Here is a 25,342-nt window from a genome sequence, read left to right as displayed (position 1 = left end):
GCTAGTTTAGAAAGAGAAATCAGGAATTGGATGCTCTTACGATCGAGTCATAAGGATAGATGGGAAGGACAATGCCAATGTGAACAAATTAGTTTTGGTTGTACATAATGCGAAACCACCTTCAGAGGTTCGAGGTTCGGCGTAATAGACTATTTAAATTCCACGGATCGTTACGCTTACATTATCATCCAGTACTGTGCATGTATGTTACAACTTATATCTATCTTCCTCATTGAACGCTGGTGAGGCAGCTTTTATGGTGTTGCACGGAGATACGGTGGATGTCCGGCAAGATCAACTGACCGGTCCGTTGTAAACCGAACAAGACCGACCAACTGCGACACCGACAACATCTAACTACTACACTTTCGACTCACAAAAGGAGATAGCTTGAGATTTATAGACTTCTATCATCTATCATACACTAGCAAAATGTCCAACTTCCTCAGGACAGGTCGAAAGGTGGGTGATATGTGTGGAGATCGGCTTACACGACATGTTCGAGCTGACTTATTCACGTGCTGTACGAGGATAGATCGTAGCCATCGGTCGTAATTATGCTGATCACGCCAAAGAGCTGGGCAATGCCGTACCAAAGGGTGAGTAAGGATATCAAATGCAGTCACTACTATCTGCAGGTCAGGACAAGCAGGCTGATTTCAAGAGCCTCCGCATTCTTGCAGAACCCTTCTTTTTCTTGAAACCAACTTCATCGTACATCTCCCCAGGTGAAGGCCCAGTGGAAATTCCAAAAGGAGTTGATATGCACCATGAAGGTGGGCTTTACAATCAGATCTATATCAAAGATAAATCACTATGCTGATGATTTTGAGATTTCAGTGGAGCTTGGTGTAGTGATTGGTAAGAACGGAAGGGATATCTCACAGAAAGACGCGGAGAGCTATATCGCTGGATATAGTGAGTGCTTCTGGCCCATATATTCATTACACACTTCCTTTCCAACTTTCACTTTCAATCTCTTCTATCAGTTTATGTACTCATGATATACTGATGTGTTGACTTGCGACATTTATAGCCCTCGCGATCGACCTGACAGCTCGGAACGTCCAAAACGCAGTCAAAGCCAAAGGTCTCCCATGGTCAACTGCTAAAGGTTTCGATACCTTTTGTCCCGTCGGGTGGGTATATGATCCTCTGCAGATCAATTTCGAATGGATTCAAGCTGAATTACTGATCGCATATTTCTGGTTTTAGCCCATTCATACCTAAATCGAAAATCCCAGATATTACCCAAGTAGGACTCCATTTCACCGTCAATGATATACTCAAACAATCTGGTACACCCAAGGATATGATCTTCCCGTTACCCAAGTTGATAGAGTTCGTTTCCGGGATTATGAAATTGGAGGTGAGTCTATGGCGGACTTTGTCTGTCCGAATCCAAAGACATGAATCTTTCAAATCCAGTTCGATGCATACCTACCTAGGATCCGGAGCGTCAGAAAACAAGGAGATCAGGGGCTAATTGTTGTATTTTTCGGAATCGTAGGAAGGGGACTTGATCCTCACTGGTACTCCAGCCGGTGTTGGACCCATCAAAGCGGGAGAGAAGTTCGCTGCCAAGTTGACTTACCCTGGATTAGAAGGGGAGGTGTTGAGCGAATATGCATTCGAAGCTGTTGATCGACAAGGAGGATACGAGTTCAAAGCTTAGATTGGATAGGTGGGCATTGGCATCGGAAATGATGTTAGTACCAAGGTGAATGTTCATGTTGACATGCATGCGTTGATAGAGGGAAAATCCATCGTGTCTCCGCTGGCAATCGTAAACTGATAGTCAAGTCAGAAAGCCCTGTGTCCCAATAGCAAGGACAGACAGAGAGGAGATTGGGTGCAAATTGCGGAGGATAGCCGATAACATTTTACTGCAATGGAGACAGCGGAAAGCGATGGGGAAGGACCAGGAAAGGACTATGATGTGGCAAGTGGACAATTTGATGCCCAGCGGAGCGGAGGTGGTGGTACCAGAGACATCCATCGGGGGAAACACAACGGACAGAATGAAATTTAACTTGGGACATCAACGTCATACATCGTCATCACCTTCGCCCTCTATCCTCGTGAGATAGCCCTTTGATTTTGTGCTTCTTGATCCGACATGTTCTATGACTTGACACGCATCCTATTATTTTCCTCGTTGTTGGGCGTATACAGTCTTTGAAACATACATTGTACCTTTGTACCAATAGGTACTGAGTGAATGGAGTGGAAGTATGTCATGGCCTGTGGCCGACCCAGGGCATCAAGAGACTCGGCAAGTAGGAGTTAAAATCATATAAGAATCTCCCAGGATGATGGCCTGCTCTTGTAACGTACATCTCTTTCAATCTCTCACTATCGAATCATCCGAGCAATTTCATAACGAATCATGAACCAACAACAACCCTCGTCCAATGGCTCGACTTATGCCTCGACTCTGACCACGCGACCTGGAGAGTTGAGCTTGACCGAAACGGAGATATACGAATCTTTCAATCAACCCGATGTCATCGAGGCAGCAATGAAACGTATCAATGCCATGGCTGATCAGCTTACCGACGATGGCGAGACAGTGGATGCATTGGCATCGGACCTGGGGTTGTGTAGCCCTTTCTCCTCTCAGGTCGACTCTCAACAGTCGAATACGAAAGGTCACTAGACGTCTTTATGTCATGTGAGGCAACATACTCACATGGGGGAATAGGATCTTATATCAGGTGGGGATCAAGGAGAGTCACAGCCGAATGAGATGAAAAATTCACCTTAGGAATACTGTATGTAGCCTGGATAGCCTGGACGTTACATGGTGTTGCAATACAGTATACTGTATGACCATGGTACAATGCGCCTTCTCGTTTGGATTCGCATTCTCAGTAACCTGTCTTGTATATGGCATTGTCTCTTCTCCAGGTCAGCCTGACAAATACTGCCTTACGTTGCACATATCACCTACAATACAGCACAGATGGCCCAAATTCTAGACCTTGTCTTTTATTCCTCCTTTGATCTTGGCCTCCTTGCTCCAGCACGTTTAACCTGATCGAAGGTCTATCATATTACATCATACACATTGCGAAGCTCTCCTCCGAGTCTTCTGGTTCGTAGATATATGTGAATACATATATATGTAACTGTGAAGTGACCTTGGTAGTCTTCACAGTCAATTCGCCCTCTTGTAATTCCAACTTCCCAATCATCAACTCGACACTGCTATATCTTCCAATACTCTACAGATCATCGACCATGTCCCAGACCTCTCGAAATGTTCATTCTGACCACGAGCACTGCTCTTCTCAGGTCGACGAAGATTGCAACAAATCTCTGACAGAGTACCAAGAGACGTATGAGGCACCGATGCCTGTCGGAACTCGTATAGTCCGTCTGTTCGAGATCAATAAAAAAGTCATAACTGGCAGGGAGTGTACTAGAGTGGAATTGAGTGACGCAGATACAATCTTGAGGGATGCGGCTGTTCAAGATCATCTGCTCGAATGTCAGGGAGTTCAAATTTCGGTCCCGCCAATATCTTCAAGTGGAGATCGCACTTCTCTAATTCTTAGTCGTAGTTTTACATTGACCCGGGTTCGAGACGGCCGCACTGCTTCGACTGGGGTCACCAATGATAATTCGGAAGATCAGGTGGACGGTTGGAATAGATGTTCGATATTGTAATGCCTTTTCCGGACACTCTGGGGATGCGACTCAAACTCATCAGATCGTATCCTCTTATATCAGATGGATAATGCAGTATTGCCCTTTATGTGCAGCAGGAATGTCTGATATCCCTCGGCTTCATGTGCTTCCCAGCTCATACAGCTTCTTCCAACATTTTCAAATCAAGCTTGATAAAGCCTCAGCAACCTGCTAAACTATCATGGTACCACACGAGCCCCAAATTATGGCGAGTTGTAAATTGACATGACTGCTCTATCATCCTTTCAAAACGCTTGAATGAAGAGACCTTGACCTGAATTGTTAGCGTTTCTGTTGATTGCACAGCTTGGCATTTGTTTCTGTCTCTATGACGTCGATACATCAAGGGATAATGGCTTAGATGCGAAACGCTCTTTTGATCATGTCCTTTCATTCCATCTGTCAAAGGTTTTGGAAAACACGAATAAATCAAATTGGTGATGATTGATTTACTTGCCTTCGTGATACGGGCATATAAAAGAGCTCAATGGTAAAATCTCTAAGCTCATTACAATTCCAATTCTTCAATCCCTGTCCACTTTGCCTCTATTCGATATCGAGTTAATATCAATCACTAGCCAAACACTATGTCAGGTGATATAGCATTCAGAAAGAAGACGACACTTCGCAAATATCTCAACAAACAGACAAGGAAACTACTCAAACCGTTTCCCAAGAGCGTGACAAATTGATGCTTTTACGTTCGAATCTCACGTACAGCCCAGTTGATCAAACCATTGCCAGATATCTAGAACTGGCCTCGATTGACGGGTTGAACGAGTGGCAATATATCGAAAAGTCTAGTATAGAAAGCAATGTAGATGTCAGAGCCCGGCTCAAGGAACTCTGGACAGAAGCTACAATCAATGCTGGACGAAACACTCTGGTTGCAGCCGAGCTTGTGAGGCTACTGCAGAATGATGAGGTGAAGTGGCGGAAATGGCACTTGTGCGATGCATGCTTCATTCCCCTCATTATAGTATGAATCTATATTTCTCAATCATATGCTTCCTAGTAACCCCATTCCACTGAGATCATAAAGCTAGCTTTGAACAGTAATGTTACGGTCTGCTCGCATGACGTACGAACTTGTAAGCCACAGTGCGTTTTCGGAGCTTGTACAGTACCAGTGGCATTCGTTGTACTGAACGTTCAAAGCCTGATACGACTTTCCATTCAGGTGCAACCTTTCTGCACAGCATTGATCCCTTCTTCGCTTGTACCATCTGGTGCCAAGCATGCATGCAGCAACCCATACATTCAGGTATAAATGTTTGAAGTCACAAGTCAAGTACTGTACTTGCATCGATTACCTAAAAGTTTCCACCCTTTGCCAGTGTCCCTACATATAGTATCTGCTCACCACAACTGGCTAGAATCTTCAATGAATACGCAAGCAAGCAAATCGGATCCATCAGAGTTCTCTGAGACAACGAAGAGGGCTAGCGAAGTTATTGCAATACTGACCTTGGGTAGTCAAGGATGGGCATCGCAAGCTACGGAAAAGGAAATGTCGGACCTTCAAAGAGATCTTGCGGATCCTAACGTGAAAGAATACATTAAAAGCCGAGCTTCGGATTGGTACGAGTACTGGGTCAGTCTCTACGGGACTGCCAACACACCTTCTGAGGCCCTCGAAAACCTCAAAAGAGGTCGAGGACCGCACTTGACGGAAATGGCACGAAGTCGTCTTTCCGGAGCTTGGCAAAGCCTTTGTAAGTTTGGATCAGATATCTCCTCTGGTACTGCGAACGAGCTGGAGGAGGCAGCCAATTCGGAGGCGCCGCTGAGAGCTGCTAGAGATCTAGAAGAAGGTAACGCGTCAAGATCTGATAATTGAGTTCGGTAATGTCACAGACCTCACAAATCGCTCTGATATATTAATATACGCTGCGCCAATTCCTTTTTTAACTATGTTTTTTTTTATCTCTGTCAAAAAGCTACAATATGACTTTCCCAGTAGAACGCTTAACCAAAGTCCAGTAATGTAATACGGTTTTATCAATACACCAGGACCATATCCACAATGGACGGCTTGTTGGAAGCTGTACATTGCCTGGCGTCATTGTCAAATTGTACATCTTCATTTTGGTGCGGTACGCGACATGTAAGAGGTTTGTCCTCTGCTTTGTCGTGGAGAACCCTTCATCAGACCTTCCTTTGAGAGCCGACGGAATCCATACGAGGGCCAAGGTATACTCAATGTACGTAGCGTCAGATTGCTACAGGCATTGATGATAACTATCTCGAGCAAGCTTCTCTCGCCACTGACTTCACATATCTATCACACAGCAAGAGCTCTTCTTCTCACCACACACCAATCGAAACGATCGTAACCCCCAGAATCCTCAAAGCTATTCTCACCAGTGTCATGTCCGACTTATCTCAGGCAATAGCCAGATTCAAGAATACATCAGCTCAATTAGACCTTCTCACCAGAGTTGAATCGGCGCTAGAGGTGGCATGGCCTCTCCGGCCGAGAAACAGCCAAGATTACTTCGAAGCCCGTAAATTGCTTAGCGATCAACAAGTTTATGATCATATACGAGATGCGAGTCAGTATACACATAGTGTTTTCAGAGATCACTATTTCCCGAGATTGACCAAGGACAATTCGACTATTGTCGAGAGAATCAATAGATCGATGAATCTCAGTAACTCAGCCTTGGCTACCCAAAGAATCACATATCCCGAGCAACTGGAGCTGACGGATCTGTTGGAAGATGAAGAAGTGAAAACGGGTATCAAACAAAGAGATAAAACGACATACAACAAGATCATGACGGGGTACGGTGGAGGCGTGAAAGATATTTGGCAATGGACGAGTAGAGGTGGACCTCCCAGAATCGACGAGGACCCAAGTTATGGCTTCCGCAGTACTACAACTACCCGATACCTGGCTGACGGTTCGGTTGTCAGGGATTGGTCAGCAAATGTAGCTCTTCCAACACCTGACATCGTTCTAGCTAGCCTTTCGCAAACCCTACGCAACCTTATAGGCCGGGCAGACACACAGCCTTCAACAGTGACGAGCCAAGGACGTGCGGCAGATGATAAGGACGAATCAGAAGGAGAATATGTGGACAGTCAGGAGTATCAAGATTCCGTGAAAGACTAGATTGGTTCACAGAACTAGGTCGTATAGATGTCCCATTTAGAATGGCGTTCTATAACCCAGATGTCTAGTCATGCGTGTATTCGCTTTACTCGGCCCATCTGAAACGTCGCAGACGACTGGATAATATCTGACGAATGCAATACACTATTGATACATTTGTGTGACGACTCTTTGCTATATCACTGAGCCACTTAGCCAGACACGTTCCGTTATCTCCTCCTGTCTCTGTCCTTGTCCCTGTCCCTGTCCCTTTCTCTTTCTCTATCCCTGTACCTATCTTTATCACGCTCATCCCTCCTCCTATCATCGCGATCTCGATCATCCCTGCTATCTCTCTTCCGATTGGATGGCGAATAGCTTCTTTCTCTCCTCCTCTCGTCTCTATACCTATCTCGTCCATAATCCCTGTCCTTATCCCGATCTCTGTACTCATCTCTATCCCTATCCCTATCGTCCCTATCTCGCCGTCTTTCTTCATCAAACCTCCTCTCTCTTCCTTCGTCCCTGTACCTTCCGCCACCACGATCATCTCTATCCCTATCGTTATATCCATCTCCGTTATTACCCCATTTACTACCCGAACCTAATTGAGCGGTGTTCGCACTTGTACCGTACCCTCCTGTCAAGGAAGCTTGTCCGGGATCGTTGATATTGTTGTTCGGACAATCTAAGAGCAATGGAAAAGTCAATATCTTACATGGTCAGCATCCAGGAGGGAGTTGACTGACCTTTACGCAGATGCGGACCACCACCTATAAAGGAAGAGCCATATGGTTAGCCGTAATTCCAATGCAGCCATAAGAGAAAAGCCGACGTACAGTTCCAACATCCCGTCTGAGTAGTCGCTACACCGCCAGCACCCATCTTAGCTGTATTACCCCAACCACCTTGTGAAGTATCCTGATCTGCCAAATGGGTATATTTCGACCTTGAGGCTTTTCCGAAATCCCTCACTTGCATGACCTTGGGTAACATCGACATATCTACGGAATGCTCGGTAGCTCCTGTATAATCTCTTTGTAAAATATCGTCGTCCTACATGTACGAAACTGATCAGTACTATCCCATTCAATGGTTTTGTTGCGATATACTTAGAGAGGGGAGAGTGGGAACAAGACTTACCTGGTGGAAAGCACCTTTGTGATAATATTTCTGTAAGAAACCCATTTGACCCTTTTCCTTCTCCCTCGTCTTGTTGGCAAACTCAAGATCTTCCGCCATCCTCTGTTCCTCAGGCATGGCTCTACGCCTTTCAATCTCAGCTTGCTCTTCGTCCCTTGCTGCTTGAGCCTGTTTATCCCTCAATAGACGGGAAAGTTCTCTTGCTCGCCATGCGTCGAATTCGGATGTGGGATCAAGGCCATCGGTATCGTCAACTGTCTGTTCGACAGTCTGCGCCTCACCTATAATAGGTAAGAAACGGAATACCATCAGTCGATATCGCAAACCAGATTGTGTATTGATCGAAAAGCGAGTACATCGGAGTTTTCGCTCAAAGTGAATTCTCACTCACGCTCGGCAAGTTCCCTCCGTATAGTCTCCCCAGCCAATTCCTTACTGGCCAATTTCTTCTCCTCCCTCATCTCCTCTTCCCTCCTTGCGGCTTCTTCAGCTTCCTGAGCAGCTTTCTCGGCGGTAGTATTCCTTGCGTTTTTCGGTTTGAAAACAGGTCGGAAGACGGGTTTGGGTGGTTCAGGTTCGGATTCCTCTTCTGAGTCCGTCTCATATTCGCTTGACTATATTATCGTAGGATTATAAGCTATCTAGATTCCTGACAGAATTCGCGGGAGCCAACATACCTCGTCTTCTACACCTGGTTTAGCATCTTCCTCTGATTCTTCGTCGGTTTCTTCTTCGGATGATTCTTCTACTTGGAGATATCAGTTTGAGATGGTGCTCTGAGTGATATGTTTTACTTGACTTGTGTGACTCACCTTTCACACCACCATCCTTGCCTAAAGGCATCTTCGTACCGCCCACTTTGACACTACCCAACTCCATCTTGACCCCTCCCCCAGGCATGATCACTCTTCCAGCCCCACCAGCCACATAGTTCTTATCTATCTTAGTAGCTTCATGTCGCTTCTTTATCTGCTGCTGCTGCTGTTGTTCCTCTTCATCATCGTCCGATTCGGAATCTGAAGGAGGGGCGTCGGGCGCTTTGCCCTTGAAATATCGTATTTTGGTAGGTTTGGGTGCAGGCTTGGATATCGCCGGACGGACTCCTGTGGGTGGAGGAGGCATTTTGAATCTGTCAGTAAGATTGACGATGAGTGAGTCGTATGAGTTGGATATGTGGTTGAGATATGCAGGTTCGGGTTATTATCTATCGTGATGAATGATGCACGCTGAACGACGAAGGGACGGAATCAAATTTGGTGCGAGTGCGACTGAAATTTCAACATCCTCGGTCATTCGCTCGACCTCCTCTTACATTGCTCTTCTTGCGACTCTCTTGAGAGTAGACCAGAACCAAGCATCCTGCTCAGAAAGCAGAAAACTACACAGCTTCACGTCAATAACCCTCTTGACGAGCGATGCAAGCTCCCTTGGCTCGACAAGTAGCTAAACACCTTTCATTGCAAGTTAGACCTCCACTTTGCTCGAAATGTCTTCGACCCATCCAGCAACAGATCCGAAACCATTCTTCCAGGATCAGTAGTCCCCAACGAGTCAGAAAGACTTCATCAGAGTTCTCTTCCAGAAATAGGAACAGGGATAGGGACAGCTATCTCACTCTACCTGGTCCAAGCTCAGTAAGTCACATCCATCATTCGATATTCGAGCCTAGCTGACTTGTTCATCGTTAGTCTCGCTCAGAATTATCTGCAACTGATGAAGTTTTGAGAGAAAATTTCGATGTGATCTTCAGTCGCTCTTCCTCTTCTTCTTCACCATCTCCCCTTCGAGATATTCCGAAGATCGTAGAAGCTGTATATCCCCTAATATTTCGAAGAGATCTCAAATTACGGTTAGATAATCACTTAGAACAGATATCAATCTCGCTTTCGAGTACCCCTGATAATATTCGATTTACAATCGAACAGCTTCGTCAGGCAATCACTATCTTGAATCACTGCTGGACCAGATCAATATTGCTCAACTTCCCCACAGAAAAGCAAGAATTGCTTGAAAAGATTTATGCGGAATTCATCATTCGTCAAGCCCTCATCTCCAATAAAGACGTAGTGCAATTGATCTTAGAGGTATTGGAATCTTTCTTGGAGAAACGATCGAAATCTGATTTACCTATCTCAAGAAAGATGGCAGTGGTATGGGCCGTCTTGAGAACGAAATTAGGAATACAGGAACAACCGAAATCTCCTTTCATAGTGGATTCTTCAGCGAAGCAAGATGAGAAGGATCAGCTGAAAGAGTTCTTAGACCCTGTCGGAGAAGATGTGGATCTGTATATTGAGCAACTGCAGAAGCTGCTAGGATGGTCATACGGATACGAATGGTCGCTGAAGCGTGTCAATAAAGAAATTCACGCGTTGCGCAGGAATGAGGATTATGAGGGAATCATCGCTTTATGGGGGAGATTCAAATTACAAATTTCATCATCAGACGGGAAAAAACTTGATGTTTCCGAAAAAAATGATATATTATCCATGTTTCTTCTGACTTTTAAAAGGTTCACAACATCCTCCCGCACTTTTGATACTCAATTCACCGATGTTCTCAATCATTGTACCAAACCATATCCACGGAACATAACTCAAGCTCTGTTGGCGCTCAGAGCCAGATCGGACGATAAGACGATCAATGTAGATGCAAAAGTAGGACAAGAAGTCTTATCGCTGAATCATGAAGATACTCAGCAATCTCGTTCGGGCAATGATCTGGAAAATATGAAATCCATGTGGAAAGAAACGAAAGAAAAGGATTTGAAAATGTATATGATATACCTTGATGGACTGGGAAGGTTGGGTGATCTAGCGGGATTGAAAGAAGCTTGGACCGAGCTGGTGAAAGACCAGCGGGCGAAAGAGATCTATATCAAAGAGGAAAAACTGGGTGAGTTCGGGTTGAGCGTAATACCCATAGAATCGGATGGTTAGCTGACTTGGGGGTTTCTACTATTATAGATTTGTCTACTCCCTTCCCACCTACTCAAGCTCTCAACCAGATGATCTCATCCTGTCTCCTCGTCCCTGACGGTCCAGCAGTCGCACTTGATCTATTCGCCCAAGCGGTCTCTCCAACGTCTAGCATACCCATCAACTTGATCACCATCAACACCATACTAAGGCATCACGCCCGTCAAGGCGACTTATCATCCATGTCATCCCTATTCACGCTATCCGAAAAACTCAGCTTGAAACCTGATATCATCACTTACACCACGCTAGTGCAAGGATTACTCAGAGGAGGAAAGATAGAGATTGCCAAAAAGGTATTAGAAGATATGTCTCAGCAGGGTATATCCCCTAATGAACGGATGTTCTCGATGTTAATCTCGGATCTATCCAAGATCGGTACTGTCAAATCGTTATCTCATGCTGAAGAGTTGTTGAATTTGATGATTAAAAGTAAGATGAGGGTGAATGAAGTTACTTGGACTGGATTGATCTCGGGATACTTTAAAAATGGTTGGATTCAGAATGGATGGGATACAATCACACGAATGGAAAGAAATGGTACCAGATTGAATAGAATAGGATATAACATCTGTTTCAAGGAATATACCACTACCGGAGGACAAGGAGGAGGAGGGATAATGAGGTTGTGGAATAAGATGATCAAAAGTGGTATTTCACCTAATAGCGATTCGTACCTTCTGGTTCTGACCACTTTAATACATCAAAGAAATTGGCAAGATGCGGATAAGGTGTTGGTTGAGATGAATAAAAGAGGATTTAAAGCCGAGAAAGGGGCTTTACAGACTATCGTAGATAGAGTCAGAAATAGGAGATAGACTTGACATGATATGATAACCTGATCATACGTATAGTAATGATGAATGACTACATCAAGAATGCTATTTATACATGATGATCGATTTATGAACATTGTATGTTATCATTACATGTTGTATATGATGCTCAGACTATACCTTTCTCTATCCCCTGTGGTGATCTAAAGCTATATTGTGAATGCGTTTTGTGCGATCCCTTCCATATTGATCTCTATTACCAATTTCTGAAAGGCAGCCTATGGATTCAATCCGAAAAATGGTCTTCCCAGAGTACCCAAACGTTGATACCTTGCCCAAGCTGCAGTGTTGACAGATATTGGTCAGTATACAACCATGACTGACATCGAATCTGTCTACCTTCATGTGTGAAATTGAAAGGGGCAGTAAATCGACCACTCACCCCAATATGACCACATCCTACCAAACCATTTCCCAATAGTAGGCATGACGACTATACTCAATACCACTTCTAGCTGTCTTAGCGATTCTTCCCATTCCTCCTGAATCATCGCTTCTAGTTCTGCCTCTGTGTCCGCTTGCGATGATGCATCCGAATCTGAGTCCGATTCCAACGATGAAGGGTAGGAAGGCAAGGAGGAGGAAGATGATGCTGGAGAATGTGTTTCCGTGAGGTTGGTCTTCTGCGAAGGAAATGGGATCGGCATTTTTGACGATGGTATTGGTCGTCCTTGTGGGCTGACCTCTGTGTCTCTGTAATGTATAGTCTGTTTTCGCGTGGTGAAGCGAGTATACAGGACGGAGAGATGAATGATGTCGAGCGAGTGATCGAGAGGTGCGTTCACTTACTCGTATGATCATGATGCGCTCGGACCTCGGAGCATGTCTACGGTGAAAGGTGGAGGTAAAGGTAATACCCATTCATATCTCCTCTTTTGAGCCTATATCCATCCACCTATTTCACCTCTACCTCACCACCTTGTACACACCTCGCATCTCACTCACTCATATGCTCGATAAATAGCTCAGGACCAGCTCCCTCTCCCTCCATTGCTCTGCTCTGAGCGATGCCAACTCATAATCGATATCCACCAGGAGTAAACCCATACGCTCCATCGATTTCTTCCAAAACACCAAGGACACACCGACCCAACCTACCGTCCAGACCGAATATACATGCTCCGAAAGTATTGCTGGACGATGCGGATATAGAGGATTTTCATCCTCCCAAATGGAGGACTGTATTGAATTCTCGTGTGGATCTCGGTATGTCAATGATCTTTACCTTGACGCTTATTTGAGAAGGACCCTGCAAGCTGATGGCAGGCTTTTAAAATAATAGGTTATCCCGATTTCTACCCTTCTAGACCTGGATTTGATCAACCTGAAGATGTGTTGACAGAAGAAAATGTCAAGAATGGTTTTGCAGGGAGGAATTTTATTGCTGTTGGGGTGAGTCAAACGACATATGAAACTGGTTTCAAGCGAAACTACTGAGGTAGCTGATCTTTGGAAATACATCAGGCCGAGGTGTTCTCCATGCATGGCCCGATACATAATCACCTAACGTCAGGAGGATTAAATCTACTTCAAAATCTAGGGAAAGAGCTCATCGAGAAAAGGCAAGAGATGATGCCTAAAATTGGGTAAGCCTGTATCCAAATCCAATTCCGTTGCCCATCAAAATAATTCAGCTAAAATTCGTTTATGGGTAATAGTGAAAGGTCCTTCCGTATACCTGTCCGAGTCACTTACAACGATACCAAACGACTCCAATTCCTCAACGACTTGGCTAATCCGAATGTCCCTTTATACAAGTTAATGAGGACACCTGTCCCGCATGGATTCAAGGGAATCGAATTACTTGATTCAATGTTCTCACCTAATATTGGACCTATGGGACCAGGACATAATAGAACACCCAGTGGAAGTAACAACAATGCCAAAATCCTCTCCGATCCCATACCTTTAGATAGGGCATTGTGGTTCATACGAGTTTTAGGATCCAATGAAATTTCAGCTCATAGAAGTAGAACTCAGCCCCAACCTCAACATCACCAAAACACAAATGCAACCCCGAACACACCTGTAGGCGTCAGTCCTGCAGCACCCACCCCTTCTTCGACTACCACCATCAATTCCACACCTACTCTACAGGTATCAAGCAATGATTGGTATACTCAGGAATTCACCAATACCTTTATATCCTGGTTGAGAGTCCAACTTGGTCAACTGTCTTTACCAAATAACAACCCTAAAACAAACGTGGCGAAACCTGGTGTACCACCTCCGAAATCATCTGGGGGAGTATTAGGCGATGAGAAACTGAGGAGTAGATGGTTGTCCAAGTGGGATTACAGGTGCGTTGACCTATGACCGTGTCGGCCGCTATAATATTGTACTGATACTTTCAAATAGCACCCAACTCATGCGAAAACTGCATCGGCGCCAACTTCTGTCATCCCGTCTACTCAGTGGCTGGATGGCGGATTTCTTAGGATACGCAAATCTAGCTCAATTAGGTTTTCTTGCCCAGCTGATAGGAGAGTATCTGGGGGATGTGACTAAACATCTTTGTAATGCTCGACAGTGCGTTAGAAACGCTTGTGAAAAGCTCAAAGAGGTGAGTGAGATTTATCGATTCTCAATCGGATCATTGGCTTATGGTGCAAGATCTTGCAGATTCGAGCTTCGCCTGCATCAGGCTCATTAATCAAGGTCAATTTTATGCTTACTTCCATTATCAAGGTCAGTCAGCTGTGACTGTGAATCATATATCCAGCTGATCCTGTCCGTAGTCATTGTGCGAAGCCAATCAAGAAATACTATTGAGCCCTATGACCTGGAAATTGCATTCGGAACTATTAACTACGATATTACCCGAACAACGACCTAGCATCAGGATACGGAACGAAGCTTTATGGTTCAGAATAAATGTGGACGAGAGGTCTTCTAGTCCTAGACGTCAGCAGATGGCAGAAATGCAGGCAAGTCAATAAACCCAATTCAGTTCAATTTATTGCTCATGTTTTTACTTTGCAGAAACTCGACTCCATCTGCGAAGACACCAATATGCTTGAACTGACGCGGTCTTTCTTTGACGGTACATCTTCGCCCATAAATACTGCGCCTGATTTATCACGACTCGAGGACAAGGTATTCATACTTCTTAACTGGGCTATGGGTCTATTCCAACTCGGTAGCCATCGACCTTACGCCGTATATACCCTGCTGAAACATTGGCACGATCAACACGAAGAACACCAAGCGAAGCAAGCCAACCCGCACATCATTGATCTGTTTCCAATATTGTACAAATGGCTAGATACGTCTGCTGCAGCTCGGAAAGACGAAAATGTGCAAGCTATTGGAATCACTATTGGAGAGATAACTCGACAAGGCATGTTCTCGTACGGCAGATATCTTCAGACACTCATTGCAAAAGGTCGAACAGCTAGAAGTCAAGTAGCAGGACTGTCACCATCACATCATTTAGCCTTGCTCAAGGCTATGCCAATATTCGCAGTTGCCAAAGACCTAGTTCAGCAACGAAGAATCGCTTTATGTGGAGATGATCATGAGAGTAAGATAAGGGAAGATACAGAAGAAGATACTTTGATGGATCAATTCAGAGATGAAGCGATGGAATACGTCCCAGAGGTATTCGGCAAAAGTGAGTCAATAATTCGATATTATCATGCTGATTGATGGTAGGAATATACAAGAATAGTGCCGCTCTTCGCGATGTTATCGACTATCAGATACCTTGCTCGACCAAAATGACTAGATATCTATACGTCCAAGCTAGATTTTGGCTTGCTCCTGAAGCTGGGAGATACCTACGAGGCGACCATCAAACACCTCCAATGGACGCGTCCACCTTCTCTCGAATCATGCAGGTCTTCCGAACCTGTCGAGGGTACGCGACTATGGCGGATTTCATCATTCGGGCTCTTCAAGATTCAGAGGATAAGGAGGTACTTGATGTGATCATTGATATCGTTAGGAGGGATGCGGACGTATGGACCGCGATGGACGGTTGGTCGAGACTTGGTGATAAGTTGTTGGATCGATATCATACCTTACAAACTCAGGGCAGACACCATCTGAGAACATTGGAACTCTTAGATTATCTAGTCAAGAAAGGTAGATTGACACCGGATGAGGAGGATGAAGTGAGACTCATACAATCGGAATTGCCGAAGGTGGGTAACCATTATCTAAGCAATTACGTGCTGATTCGTTTCTGTGTAGTCACCCTACCAAGACTTACCGGCGAAGCTTGAATTCAAAGAAAGTCTTCACGGGATGCAACACATGCTTTCGTCTGGGAAAGAGGAGAGTGCCGCAGCTCTCGCCCCTAAACTCTTTGTTAGACATGGATCTTTCGGTAATTGGTCGACTCAATGGTGGTCGACGATCATTGAACATGTCCAACATCCTTCGTCACATGTATCATACGACGCAACACTTCGAGTAGTCACATCACATAGTTTTAGTGTCTGTAAAGACGTTCGAGATCATCTAGAATCCGTCATATCAGCCTGGTTAGATAGCTTGCCGCCTGCTGCTCTGGTCGATATGTTCGGGAAGCGATCAGGTCTATTGATCAGTCATATACTGTTAGAATTGGTCGTGAAGCGATGTGTCACGACCTCGACACTACTGGAAAGGCTGATCTATCCAATATGGAAATATGCCTCATCAATCATCCTCACCCCTCGTCGACGGTTATCCAGCAAACAGATACAAGCGGTGACCAATTGTATCAATGTCGCATCACAATTACTAGTATCCCCTCCGCTTGTATCCACACTACCTCCTTCCATACCTACCCATTCTCTTATCGTACTCGCCTGTCGCCAAGCAGTCTTTTGCGGCACCTCTGTGCAAAACCTAATTCGACATCTCCCTCTACTTGTTGTCCTACAAAAAAGTGCTATGTTATCGGAAAATACAAACTCGCTCATATCATCCTTGCTGCGTTGCCTAGCTATGACAGCTGAATTCAAGACTGCTGCCTTTAGAAATCTCAGCGTGCTTAAAGATACTTTCTTATCCACAGAATGGAGCAAACCATCTTCTTGTCATGGATTGGAAGCTGGTATGGAAGATACATTGAAATTGGTTATGTCGGAGAAACCGCCGAGTGAGTACAATCTTAGGCGTTTATCAAACATGTATACGTTTACTGATGTGTCTGGTAGATGCATCTACACCTGCAAGCAAATCTCGCGTGACGACCTTTGACAATACTGCTCGATTGAGTGCTTGGAGATGGACCAGAATCGTACTTGAGATGCGATCTGATTTCAAAGGTTTGTCGACTCGAATCAACAATGGTGAAGATGTGGCAGAAGCTCGACAAACGTTACATCGTCAGGTATTAGCTACGTTGGATAGGGCAGCTACTGCGGACGATACGGACCTACTATGCGAAGCATTCAGAGGGATGGACAGTGTTGTTACTCAAGAAGTGAGTTTGAGCTTGTGGAACAACTGAAACTGATGGAGTGTAGATCCTCGTAGCTGGTTTAGATAGGTTATCGAATTTACTCAGTCAAGCGATTGGAGCAGAAACTCAAAATCATTTAGAAGAACATATCAAAAGTATCCAACAGATATTAAGAATCTTGGACAGTACCTTTCATCAAGGATCTTCCAATCCTATAAATGAAAATACAATATTATCGGCAAGACATAAATTATTGGATTTGCTGACTGTGGCATTACAATCGATCGAAAGACAATTATCAGATAATGATTTGGTGATTCATCATGATATCTCGACACCACCTCAACCTGGTGAATTGTTGAAAATAGCTTTGGACCTTTTGAAATTTACCTTAGGTTTACTGGTGATTGAGTCGAATTCGCCTACGACACCGAAACCGAATTTTCCCAATTTAGCGGTAGGGTTCTTCAAAATCATGCTGGTGAGTTACTCCCCTCTTCTAATGGCTGATCTATGATGATGCTGATGCTGGAGCTTCTTCTCAGTCATGTCATGATGTATTGGATGAGGCGTCTGCTCAGACGATGTCTGACATGTTATCGTATATCATCGATAGTGAGTAACACCTACTCTTGAAAATGTTTAGCATACTGAGGCTGATGTGGAATTTAAGGTACACCACCTCAATCCAGGATATCCTGTCAGACCGCCTTACTTGGCGAAACCACTTCTTCCAACGTTCAAAATATCCTGTCATCAAAATCTATCTTGGCAAGTGCTTTACCGCACTTATCGCCCCTAAAACGAAATATGGCATTGTTAGCATCTTCCACCGAAGATGAAGGTAATGGACATAATTTAGATTCAGCATTGACGATGGAGGAGAGACGATGGGAATTATTCGAACAGATTAACCCGATTCCTAAGAAACCTAATCATCAGGATTTATATCTGGTCAATAAATCCAGTATCAAAGATACGTCATCAATATCGATGGGGTTGTTTAATCCTAAATTTACTAGAGATTGTTTACCTAACATTGCGAATCATTGGAAAATCCCCTCCGATAATGATCAAGAAGAAGATGAGGAGCATGATCAGGATGAAGGAGAAGAAGAAGGGAACTTACCATGGGAAGATTACGCTTCGGAACGTACACTTGGAGATGGATTCAATGAGAGCTTATTCGAAAGACAGAGATCTACGTTGTTATTTAACAATTCAGAGGAATTGGGATTGGCTCAACCAAATGTTGCTTCTGATGATGATGATTTGGAAGTTGAGATTCCCTTGGCTGCATCACTTTCGGCAAGTAAGAAGAGAAGGATATCAACCAGATCACAAACCTCGCCTACTAAATCAAGCACCAAACCGAAAGGGAAAGGAATTGGAGCTGGGTCAAACAAGGATCCAATTTCGATCGAAGATAATTCCTCTTCTGACGAGGATGATTCAGATGACGAAGAAGACGCGGAAGTAGTCGAAGTAAAACATCAACCTGCAAAACGACCTAGGACTACGTCTACGTCAACAGCTGGTAGAAGGCCTTCTACGAGTGGGAAAGCACCGGCGAAAGCTACTGCGACTGCGAGGAAAAGTGTAGGAGGGAAGAGTACGAGAGGAACGGGTGGAAAGGCACCGAGAGGTAGAAGGAGATCGTCCCAGGTTGATTAACTAGCTAATCACCCATTTCATTATTTGAGTATCATGGATACGGAGATCTGGGTTTTTGTATTGTAAAGTAATGATATATCCAGTATACTTGATATAAAATATGTTGTATGTATGCATCTACCTTGTGACTTTGTCTATTTCCCGACTTGGGAGTAAGGGGTATGTATTATATGTTATGTGTTGTTTATGGTATACCACTTTCCTCATTGGACTCGCTACGCCTACGCCTTGTTCTTCTTTGCCTGAGCTTCGTTATATATCTTATCGTTCAATCCAGCTTTGTTCCTTGCGATCTATTATACAGGTATATGAAAAATTAGCTTTTGTGAGCTTGATGTGGAAGGAGTGGGTCGGTCTCACCTCAAGAGCGTAGAATTGAACTCTTGTGACTAATACTGAATTTTCCTCGGAATACAACTCGTCGGATCTTCTTCTGATCAAAGTCCCGAAATTATAATCTGTCACTCTTTTCTCGTACTACACCCCATTAGATACGAATCAGTATATCTGTATCTGAATTTGTACTTGGTCTGGAAGTGAGATGGAGGGAATGAAAAGATGGAAAGATGGATAGATGAGGTGATGATGAACTCAACAACTGGTCACAATAGATTGTGCACAACACTCACGGGCATTATGAATTTCCTCCATCTCTCTTTACCCTGCGGCGACTTCATGGCTTCTTCGTCTAACACTCTGAGATTATCTTCGAATTTAAGTTCCGGGAATTCATCAAGGAGATTACCGTACAATTCTTCATCAATCCTATAGCAATTGAGAGTAATCGTCAGTATTTGACCAATGTCTGATTTGGATATCCACAAATCCCTGTCTATTTTTTCCTTGACCCCATATATTGATCAAAGGTTCATCCCCTTGCGAAGAATGCTGAAATACTCACGGGGTGAATTTTATTTTACTTGGTGGGATACCACATAACAATTTCTCATATGCCTTAATACCAAAAGGCCATCATCAGTACCGATATGCTATAATCAGAGCCACATATCTCTCTACGGTGTGACCCACCTCTAAATGCTCGACTGTCTTGACTGCAAATTGCATCTCGATCTCTGGGTTGTTACCAGCTGTCTCAGCGTCGAAATCCATATTGACGATTTTCTTTCGCTATGTTTTGGGGGAAAAATGGATAGATGGTGTTTGGGTGGAGTATATCAGAGCTTGTAAGCTTGCAGATGTTCTGGTTCCAGACCAATGTAGTCGTTTTTATATGCAATAAGTGAAGCACTGAGGATTGATGTTGTTGAAAAAAGAAAGACTTCGGTAGCATGTACCAGCGTCATCTGTTGAAAAATCTGAGCAAACAGAGATGACTCGTGGTGAGCACGTGATACAGTCCAAGTCACATGTTCATCTCCGTCGGAAGTGGTGGTGGTCTGTGCGACTGTTCTGTTCTGTTGTTTTGACTGTGTGTGCGAGTGTTAGTGTCTCAGGTTTAAAGAGGAAAGCAGAGGCAGAAGAAGAGCATCTCACAACATCAACAATAGCATCAACAACACCGTCTACCACCACGTATGGGAGTCTGCTCCTATCTATCGATATAGTCTACCGATCAGACAAGGCGTCATGCCTTCGAGCAACGTACCATTCCCTTCCCCTCCTGTCCTGCCGGCGCCGAGACAACCATCACCTCTCTCTTTCTCATCAATAGCAGATGATGCTGGACTACGACCACCCCCTTCACCTCCTACTCCCGCGTCATCATTCCTCGGTACAGGCGAATCAGTCTCATCTTCCTCTTCATATAGAGCCCCAGCTTCAGCTTCATATGTCACACCTACTTTCCCAAATGAACAAATCATGACTTCACCCATATCCGGTCCATCAATAACATCACCCTCAACCCTCAACTCAGCTTCACCTGTCTCATCAAGTAAGCTGAACGTACTTGTACCAGTACAGCCTCTACCAGATTCTTTACTCCTACGTTCAACGCTCTCCGCTTTGGAACATTCGACATCCACTCTCAAGCGATTATCCAAATCGGTCTTGAATTCCGCATCGGTCGTAGCAGCCTTGGCGGAACAGCTAGAACGAGCGGAAGACGATTTGTTCGCTGCCCTGGGTGATTTAGGCAGATGGTTGGAGAATGGATATGGCCTTCAGGCGAAGGGAAGCGTGTGGGATCCTGAGGGAGGGATAAGGAAGGTCAGTAAAGAAAGGAGAAAGAGGGAGAGGGAAGATCGAGAAGTTTGGGTTGAGAATGGGCTGAAAGCTATAAAGGTAGAATTGAAAAGACAGGGATTGGCCGGTGGTGGTGCACAAGCTAGATTCGATGTGAGTGGTCCTAATTCAAAAGTTCAGCATTCAACGAGAAGCTAAATTGCTCTTATGGGTGGTACATAGAACATCGCAAAACAGTTCTACCACCAGACATCTGTCTACCTATCACCTCAGACTACTCAAGGATCCACTCTAGCGGGACCATCATCTCAAACCCAACTCAACTCCAACACCTCCGCTTCTTCCTCTGCATCCACCTCATCGCATAATCCGGCTGCGCCAACCGATATGGCCCAGGCTGTTAGACATGCTCAATGGGATCTGGCCCGATATAACCATCATTCCACGCTGCTATACGCTGTCCCGCCAAGCTCGATCGGGTGTTTGGATCTGCTAGTAGGCTTATATGGCTGGGTGGGCGGTCTACTGGGCGAAACTCCCGGACGGAAAGATATGGATGATGAAGGAGGAGGAACACCACCTTCCCGACAGAGAGCTTCGACTGCACCAACTAACACCGGAAATCCCGCTCATTTGTTATCTCGTCATTCTCCCCCACCATCCGGCTCCGATTACCTCAAATCGACTCTGTCGATCTCCTTAACTCAGCTTGCCAAGACTCGCTCGGAATTACTGAAAGCTTGGGCAGAGAGAAATCATCAAACTCAGGTACTGGAAGATGAGGTGATTCAGCGTCAAAATGATTTAGGTGTATCATCGCCTGACGAATATACTTCATCTAGATTTAGCGAGTTCAACGCGATCACCCCGGTGTCATCTGCCGGTATCGAACATAAGAAAGGAAAGAAGATGCACAAGATCCATCGTTCAGTCGGAGGCAGACTAAGAGATTTCCTCACGCCATCTACTAGCTCGAACGCTCTGTCTACGCAATTGGGTACTGGTACTGGTACTGGCGAGAGATTATCTAGAATAAGTCTTGATGGTGGGTATGGAAGAGGGGAACTCAGTGCTCCTGCGCCTATACGAAGGAAAACTACAGAGGATGGCACTACCCCGGGAACAGATAAATTACATACTCATCCTGAAATACCTGGACCTCCCCATTCATCCAATTCTGCTCCTTCGTCTACTCCAACTCCACCTTTACCTCTTGCCAAAGAGACTTCGCCCAGACCTAGATTACCTTCAAGGCATAGTGTTCAGATGCCCACTGGGACAGATTACGTCTCGCCATTTATAGCGTCAAATCAATGCCCTGTACCGCCGATCCCCACTGACAGCTCACCTGATTTGAGATTGTTGACTTCTGATAGAGATATGGTGAGACATAGTGTAGATAGTGCACGACCTTCTGTCGGTGTCGGTGGTGTAGGTGGAATGGGAGCTGGTGGGGATGAAGATGAAAGAAGGGAAGAGGCGGGAAGGAAGAAGGAAGGTGTACTTTGGGGATTGGGTAGCTGGGAGGGACTGAATAAAGCTGGTGGTGCGAAGGGCAAATGGGAGAGTGAGTGATATCCCCCTTTGATGATGTTATGGATTAGATAACTGATGACAATACAGAATTTTGGGTGGTATTGGATCATTCGAGGATATACGAGGTGAGCTATACATAAACAGTTTTGAAGGGTGATCAGCTGACATCGACTCCTGCTATGGTAGTACCGCGATAACAAGACGGGTGTTCCTGAAGGTGCTCATGCGGTGATTGATCTGAAGTTCGCGAGTGTCAGAGAAGGTAGAGGAACGGATAGACGCTTTGGTGAGCTTGATAGCATGTGTCGAAAACTGTTCACAGAGCTCATGTTTGTATCTTCTGGTCAGTTTTTGAGATTGTTACGCCGTCTCAAGGCAGACGTTTGTACCAAGCTACTTCTGAAACCGAAATGAAAGTGAGTGCATCGTCATGATGGTTCTGCATGTGTACGCAGAATCAGACATCAATCGAGCTGATTTCACACCACTTAGCTATGGCTTTATGCGATATGCAACGCCATTGAATCATGTATCAACGGAACTTCCTCCGTTCGCACATTCGACGCATCGAAACTACGTACCGTCTCAGGATCATTGGATGATCACGCTTTACCAGCCAGGGGTAAACTCGGATTGGGATTCAATAGCCGAGCCATCGGTTTGGGATTTCCTATACCTCCTAATGGAAGACGATCGATGCCTCCTACACCTACTGAACACAGTACTCCCGATTCATCAATGGAGAAAAGAACACGTAAGACCAGCTTGAAGAAAATGCTCAAACAGTCTGGAGAGAAGTTATCAAATGTGGTTAGTGGGAATAACGGAGGACATAGGAATTCATTGGGAGGTGAATTGGATTTACCTCGACCTGTTTTTGGTAAAGCTGGAAGTAGGACTAGTTTACCTCTGTCTACTCCTGAAATCGATAAATTCATTATGCCTCCTCCGCCAGTACCGATATCTTCTAGACCTAAGACCAACCCTATCCCTACCCCAACGCAAGATGGTGAAAAGGGATCATGGGCTGACGGAGAGATTGAAAATCGTGTATTGGAGATGGCCGGTATGGGATTAGGGCTTGGTGATATACCTTCTACTTTTACATCGAGGGAAGATAGTCCGAATAGTGTGAAGAGAAGAGTCAAATCTGAAGCTGTTAGAAAACCCACGCATCCTTCACGATCGGGATATCACGCGAGTGAGTCTGGCGGGGAGCCCATGAACAGATCCAAATCGCAAGATGCTTCCCCCGCTCAAGAAGGAGGGTTAGATATGAAGGAGTTGAGGAGGATTGCAGATTTGGATGGGAATAGGAAATGTGCGGATTGTGGAAAGGGAATGAAGAGTAGTAGATGGGCAACTATCAGTGAGTGATCCATCATTTTCGTTCCTATACCCATTACAATTCATCGATGACATCCTCAGCTGCACGACTCCTTTGCTGCTCTGTTGCGGTCCTAACCTGACTTACTCATAGGCCTCCGCGATACACCCATGGTCATGTTCATATGTATAAGATGTTGTGGGATCCACCGATCGTTGGGTACACATATATCCAAACCTCGTTCGGTCGATCTTGACCTTTGGACTCCCGAGATGATTGAGTTGGCTAGACAGTGGGGGAATGAAAGGGGTAATGAAGTTTGGGAGAGCACTTGGGAAGGTGGGAGGGTAGGAGATGAGTGAGTTGCTGAGGTATTTTCTCTTATCTTAAATGATTTGCATTTCAAGTACCATGCTGATGCTGATGCCTTGATCGTAGTCGAATAACAGATCTCATCAAGGCGAAATATGTAGAAGGAAGATGGTTGATAGATGAAGATAAGTTGAAATTTGGACTGATCAGTGAATTGCCAATAGTGGGAAGAGCTATCTAAATGCAATTAGTATGGAGTGATACTATACGACAATCTGTAATTCCTGCTATCAATATTATAATAATACACCGTATAATCTTGTTTGATTGATATTACTTGGGATTGAGATTGGAATCGGGAATGCAATATAACGGTAATGTGTGGATGACGATGAGCATATCGTATCGCGACGCAGGGTGATAAGATGCCATCGAATGATCGAGCAAATCGACTGAGCCGATTGGCACAATTGGCAGACTCACTCATCTTTCAAACGGCCAATTGGGTGAATCTGAATATCTGAATATCTGAATATCTTGTGTGACGATAATTTTACGTGCATACGCTGATGGTGTTCCAGGCCGTATATCGTACTCTCACTGATATACATACCCCTATCGTACCGTTTTTCGGGAATCCATTCTCAATATTCCGCGACAAGTGATACTCGCACAGGACGTGCAGTTTACGAGAATCATAAGTTACGCATACAATACCACACGGAACTTCTTATCGTTTCAAATGACGATACTATTTGAAGTTGCGTTTCGAACATACATAGCCTTCCGAGATCTCATTGTGTTATTTGCATTACGTTGAATTTATAGATGTATGAAAGAACAGATCGCCTCAGACCGAGACTTGATGATAAGGTAAGATGATGCAATAATGAGAGATGTTAAGCTGTACTTGACTCGGTGTCACCCGAAGGTTGCAAAGTTCTGATGGCGTGTTGAATGATTGAATGACGGGAATATAAGATTGTATCGTTTGAAACTAAATAGAGCTAAGATACCCAGAACTTAGGAATCGGAAATGATCACTGCGCTATGATTATAACGTAGATACATAAAGGTATAGCATAGCATATGGACATATATATACTGATAGACCTCTGTATAGCGCGTAGTTTTCATCCATATATCTATCTACACACGACACACGAAGATACCTATGTATGTTGACTATGTACGATACCACCCGCA

At 44.6% G+C, this 25,342-nt stretch overlaps 10 protein-coding genes across 10 annotated transcripts; 7 read left to right on the top strand and 3 right to left on the bottom strand.

Annotated features, from left to right (window-relative positions):
* Positions 1-432: 432 nt before the first annotated feature.
* On the top strand, positions 433-1,675 carry L199_007587 (uncharacterized protein; the record flags this gene model as incomplete). Its single annotated transcript, XM_064893276.1, has 7 exons — positions 433-462; positions 536-599; positions 684-776; positions 841-918; positions 1,037-1,139; positions 1,216-1,369; positions 1,511-1,675. 7 exons carry the CDS (start codon positions 433-435, stop codon positions 1,673-1,675), a joined length of 687 nt encoding a protein of 228 aa, XP_064749348.1.
* A 714-nt stretch (positions 1,676-2,389) lies between these two features.
* Positions 2,390-2,659, top strand: L199_007586 (uncharacterized protein; the record flags this gene model as incomplete). Its single annotated transcript, XM_064893275.1, has 1 exon — positions 2,390-2,659. The coding sequence occupies one exon, from the start codon at positions 2,390-2,392 to the stop codon at positions 2,657-2,659; it is 270 nt and encodes an 89-aa protein (XP_064749347.1).
* Positions 2,660-4,963: 2,304 nt separating this feature from the next.
* On the top strand, positions 4,964-5,533 carry L199_007585 (uncharacterized protein; the record flags this gene model as incomplete). The annotated part of the gene is made up of 1 exon (XM_064893274.1): positions 4,964-5,533. The coding sequence occupies one exon, from the start codon at positions 4,964-4,966 to the stop codon at positions 5,531-5,533; it is 570 nt and encodes a 189-aa protein (XP_064749346.1).
* A 531-nt stretch (positions 5,534-6,064) lies between these two features.
* Positions 6,065-6,811, top strand: L199_007584 (uncharacterized protein; the record flags this gene model as incomplete). Its single annotated transcript, XM_064893273.1, has 1 exon — positions 6,065-6,811. One exon carries the CDS (start codon positions 6,065-6,067, stop codon positions 6,809-6,811), a length of 747 nt encoding a protein of 248 aa, XP_064749345.1.
* Positions 6,812-7,020: 209 nt separating this feature from the next.
* On the bottom strand, positions 7,021-9,055 carry L199_007583 (uncharacterized protein; the record flags this gene model as incomplete). Its single annotated transcript, XM_064893272.1, has 7 exons — positions 7,021-7,478; positions 7,540-7,563; positions 7,630-7,846; positions 7,934-8,214; positions 8,325-8,547; positions 8,611-8,678; positions 8,746-9,055. The coding sequence occupies 7 exons, from the start codon at positions 9,053-9,055 to the stop codon at positions 7,021-7,023; spliced, it is 1,581 nt and encodes a 526-aa protein (XP_064749344.1).
* Positions 9,056-9,348: 293 nt separating this feature from the next.
* L199_007582 (uncharacterized protein) lies at positions 9,349-11,729 on the top strand (the record flags this gene model as incomplete). The annotated part of the gene is made up of 3 exons (XM_064893271.1): positions 9,349-9,567; positions 9,622-10,828; positions 10,900-11,729. 3 exons carry the CDS (start codon positions 9,349-9,351, stop codon positions 11,727-11,729), a joined length of 2,256 nt encoding a protein of 751 aa, XP_064749343.1.
* Positions 11,730-11,965: 236 nt separating this feature from the next.
* L199_007581 (uncharacterized protein) lies at positions 11,966-12,394 on the bottom strand (the record flags this gene model as incomplete). Its single annotated transcript, XM_064893270.1, has 2 exons — positions 11,966-12,027; positions 12,130-12,394. The coding sequence occupies 2 exons, from the start codon at positions 12,392-12,394 to the stop codon at positions 11,966-11,968; spliced, it is 327 nt and encodes a 108-aa protein (XP_064749342.1).
* A 360-nt stretch (positions 12,395-12,754) lies between these two features.
* Positions 12,755-18,816, top strand: L199_007580 (uncharacterized protein; the record flags this gene model as incomplete). The annotated part of the gene is made up of 14 exons (XM_064893269.1): positions 12,755-12,953; positions 13,030-13,139; positions 13,212-13,333; positions 13,406-14,047; positions 14,106-14,310; positions 14,370-14,435; positions 14,486-14,674; positions 14,730-15,360; positions 15,492-15,892; positions 15,942-16,836; positions 16,895-17,163; positions 17,207-17,623; positions 17,688-17,757; positions 17,816-18,816. The coding sequence occupies 14 exons, from the start codon at positions 12,755-12,757 to the stop codon at positions 18,814-18,816; spliced, it is 5,217 nt and encodes a 1,738-aa protein (XP_064749341.1).
* Positions 18,817-19,037: 221 nt separating this feature from the next.
* L199_007579 (uncharacterized protein) lies at positions 19,038-19,926 on the bottom strand (the record flags this gene model as incomplete). The annotated part of the gene is made up of 5 exons (XM_064893268.1): positions 19,038-19,109; positions 19,177-19,293; positions 19,446-19,581; positions 19,718-19,770; positions 19,846-19,926. 5 exons carry the CDS (start codon positions 19,924-19,926, stop codon positions 19,038-19,040), a joined length of 459 nt encoding a protein of 152 aa, XP_064749340.1.
* A 477-nt stretch (positions 19,927-20,403) lies between these two features.
* Positions 20,404-24,377, top strand: L199_007578 (uncharacterized protein; the record flags this gene model as incomplete). Its single annotated transcript, XM_064893267.1, has 8 exons — positions 20,404-21,114; positions 21,184-22,528; positions 22,585-22,622; positions 22,684-22,759; positions 22,846-22,913; positions 22,990-23,866; positions 23,978-24,182; positions 24,263-24,377. The coding sequence occupies 8 exons, from the start codon at positions 20,404-20,406 to the stop codon at positions 24,375-24,377; spliced, it is 3,435 nt and encodes a 1,144-aa protein (XP_064749339.1).
* Positions 24,378-25,342: the final 965 nt, after the last annotated feature.

The sequence above is a fragment of the Kwoniella botswanensis genome, chromosome 2 (genome assembly GCF_036426115.1).
Source record: "Kwoniella botswanensis chromosome 2, complete sequence".
Taxonomy (NCBI): Eukaryota; Fungi; Basidiomycota; class Tremellomycetes; order Tremellales; family Cryptococcaceae; genus Kwoniella; species Kwoniella botswanensis.
Note: the sequence above shows the minus strand (reverse complement) of the source record. Positions and strands in the feature narration are given on the sequence as shown.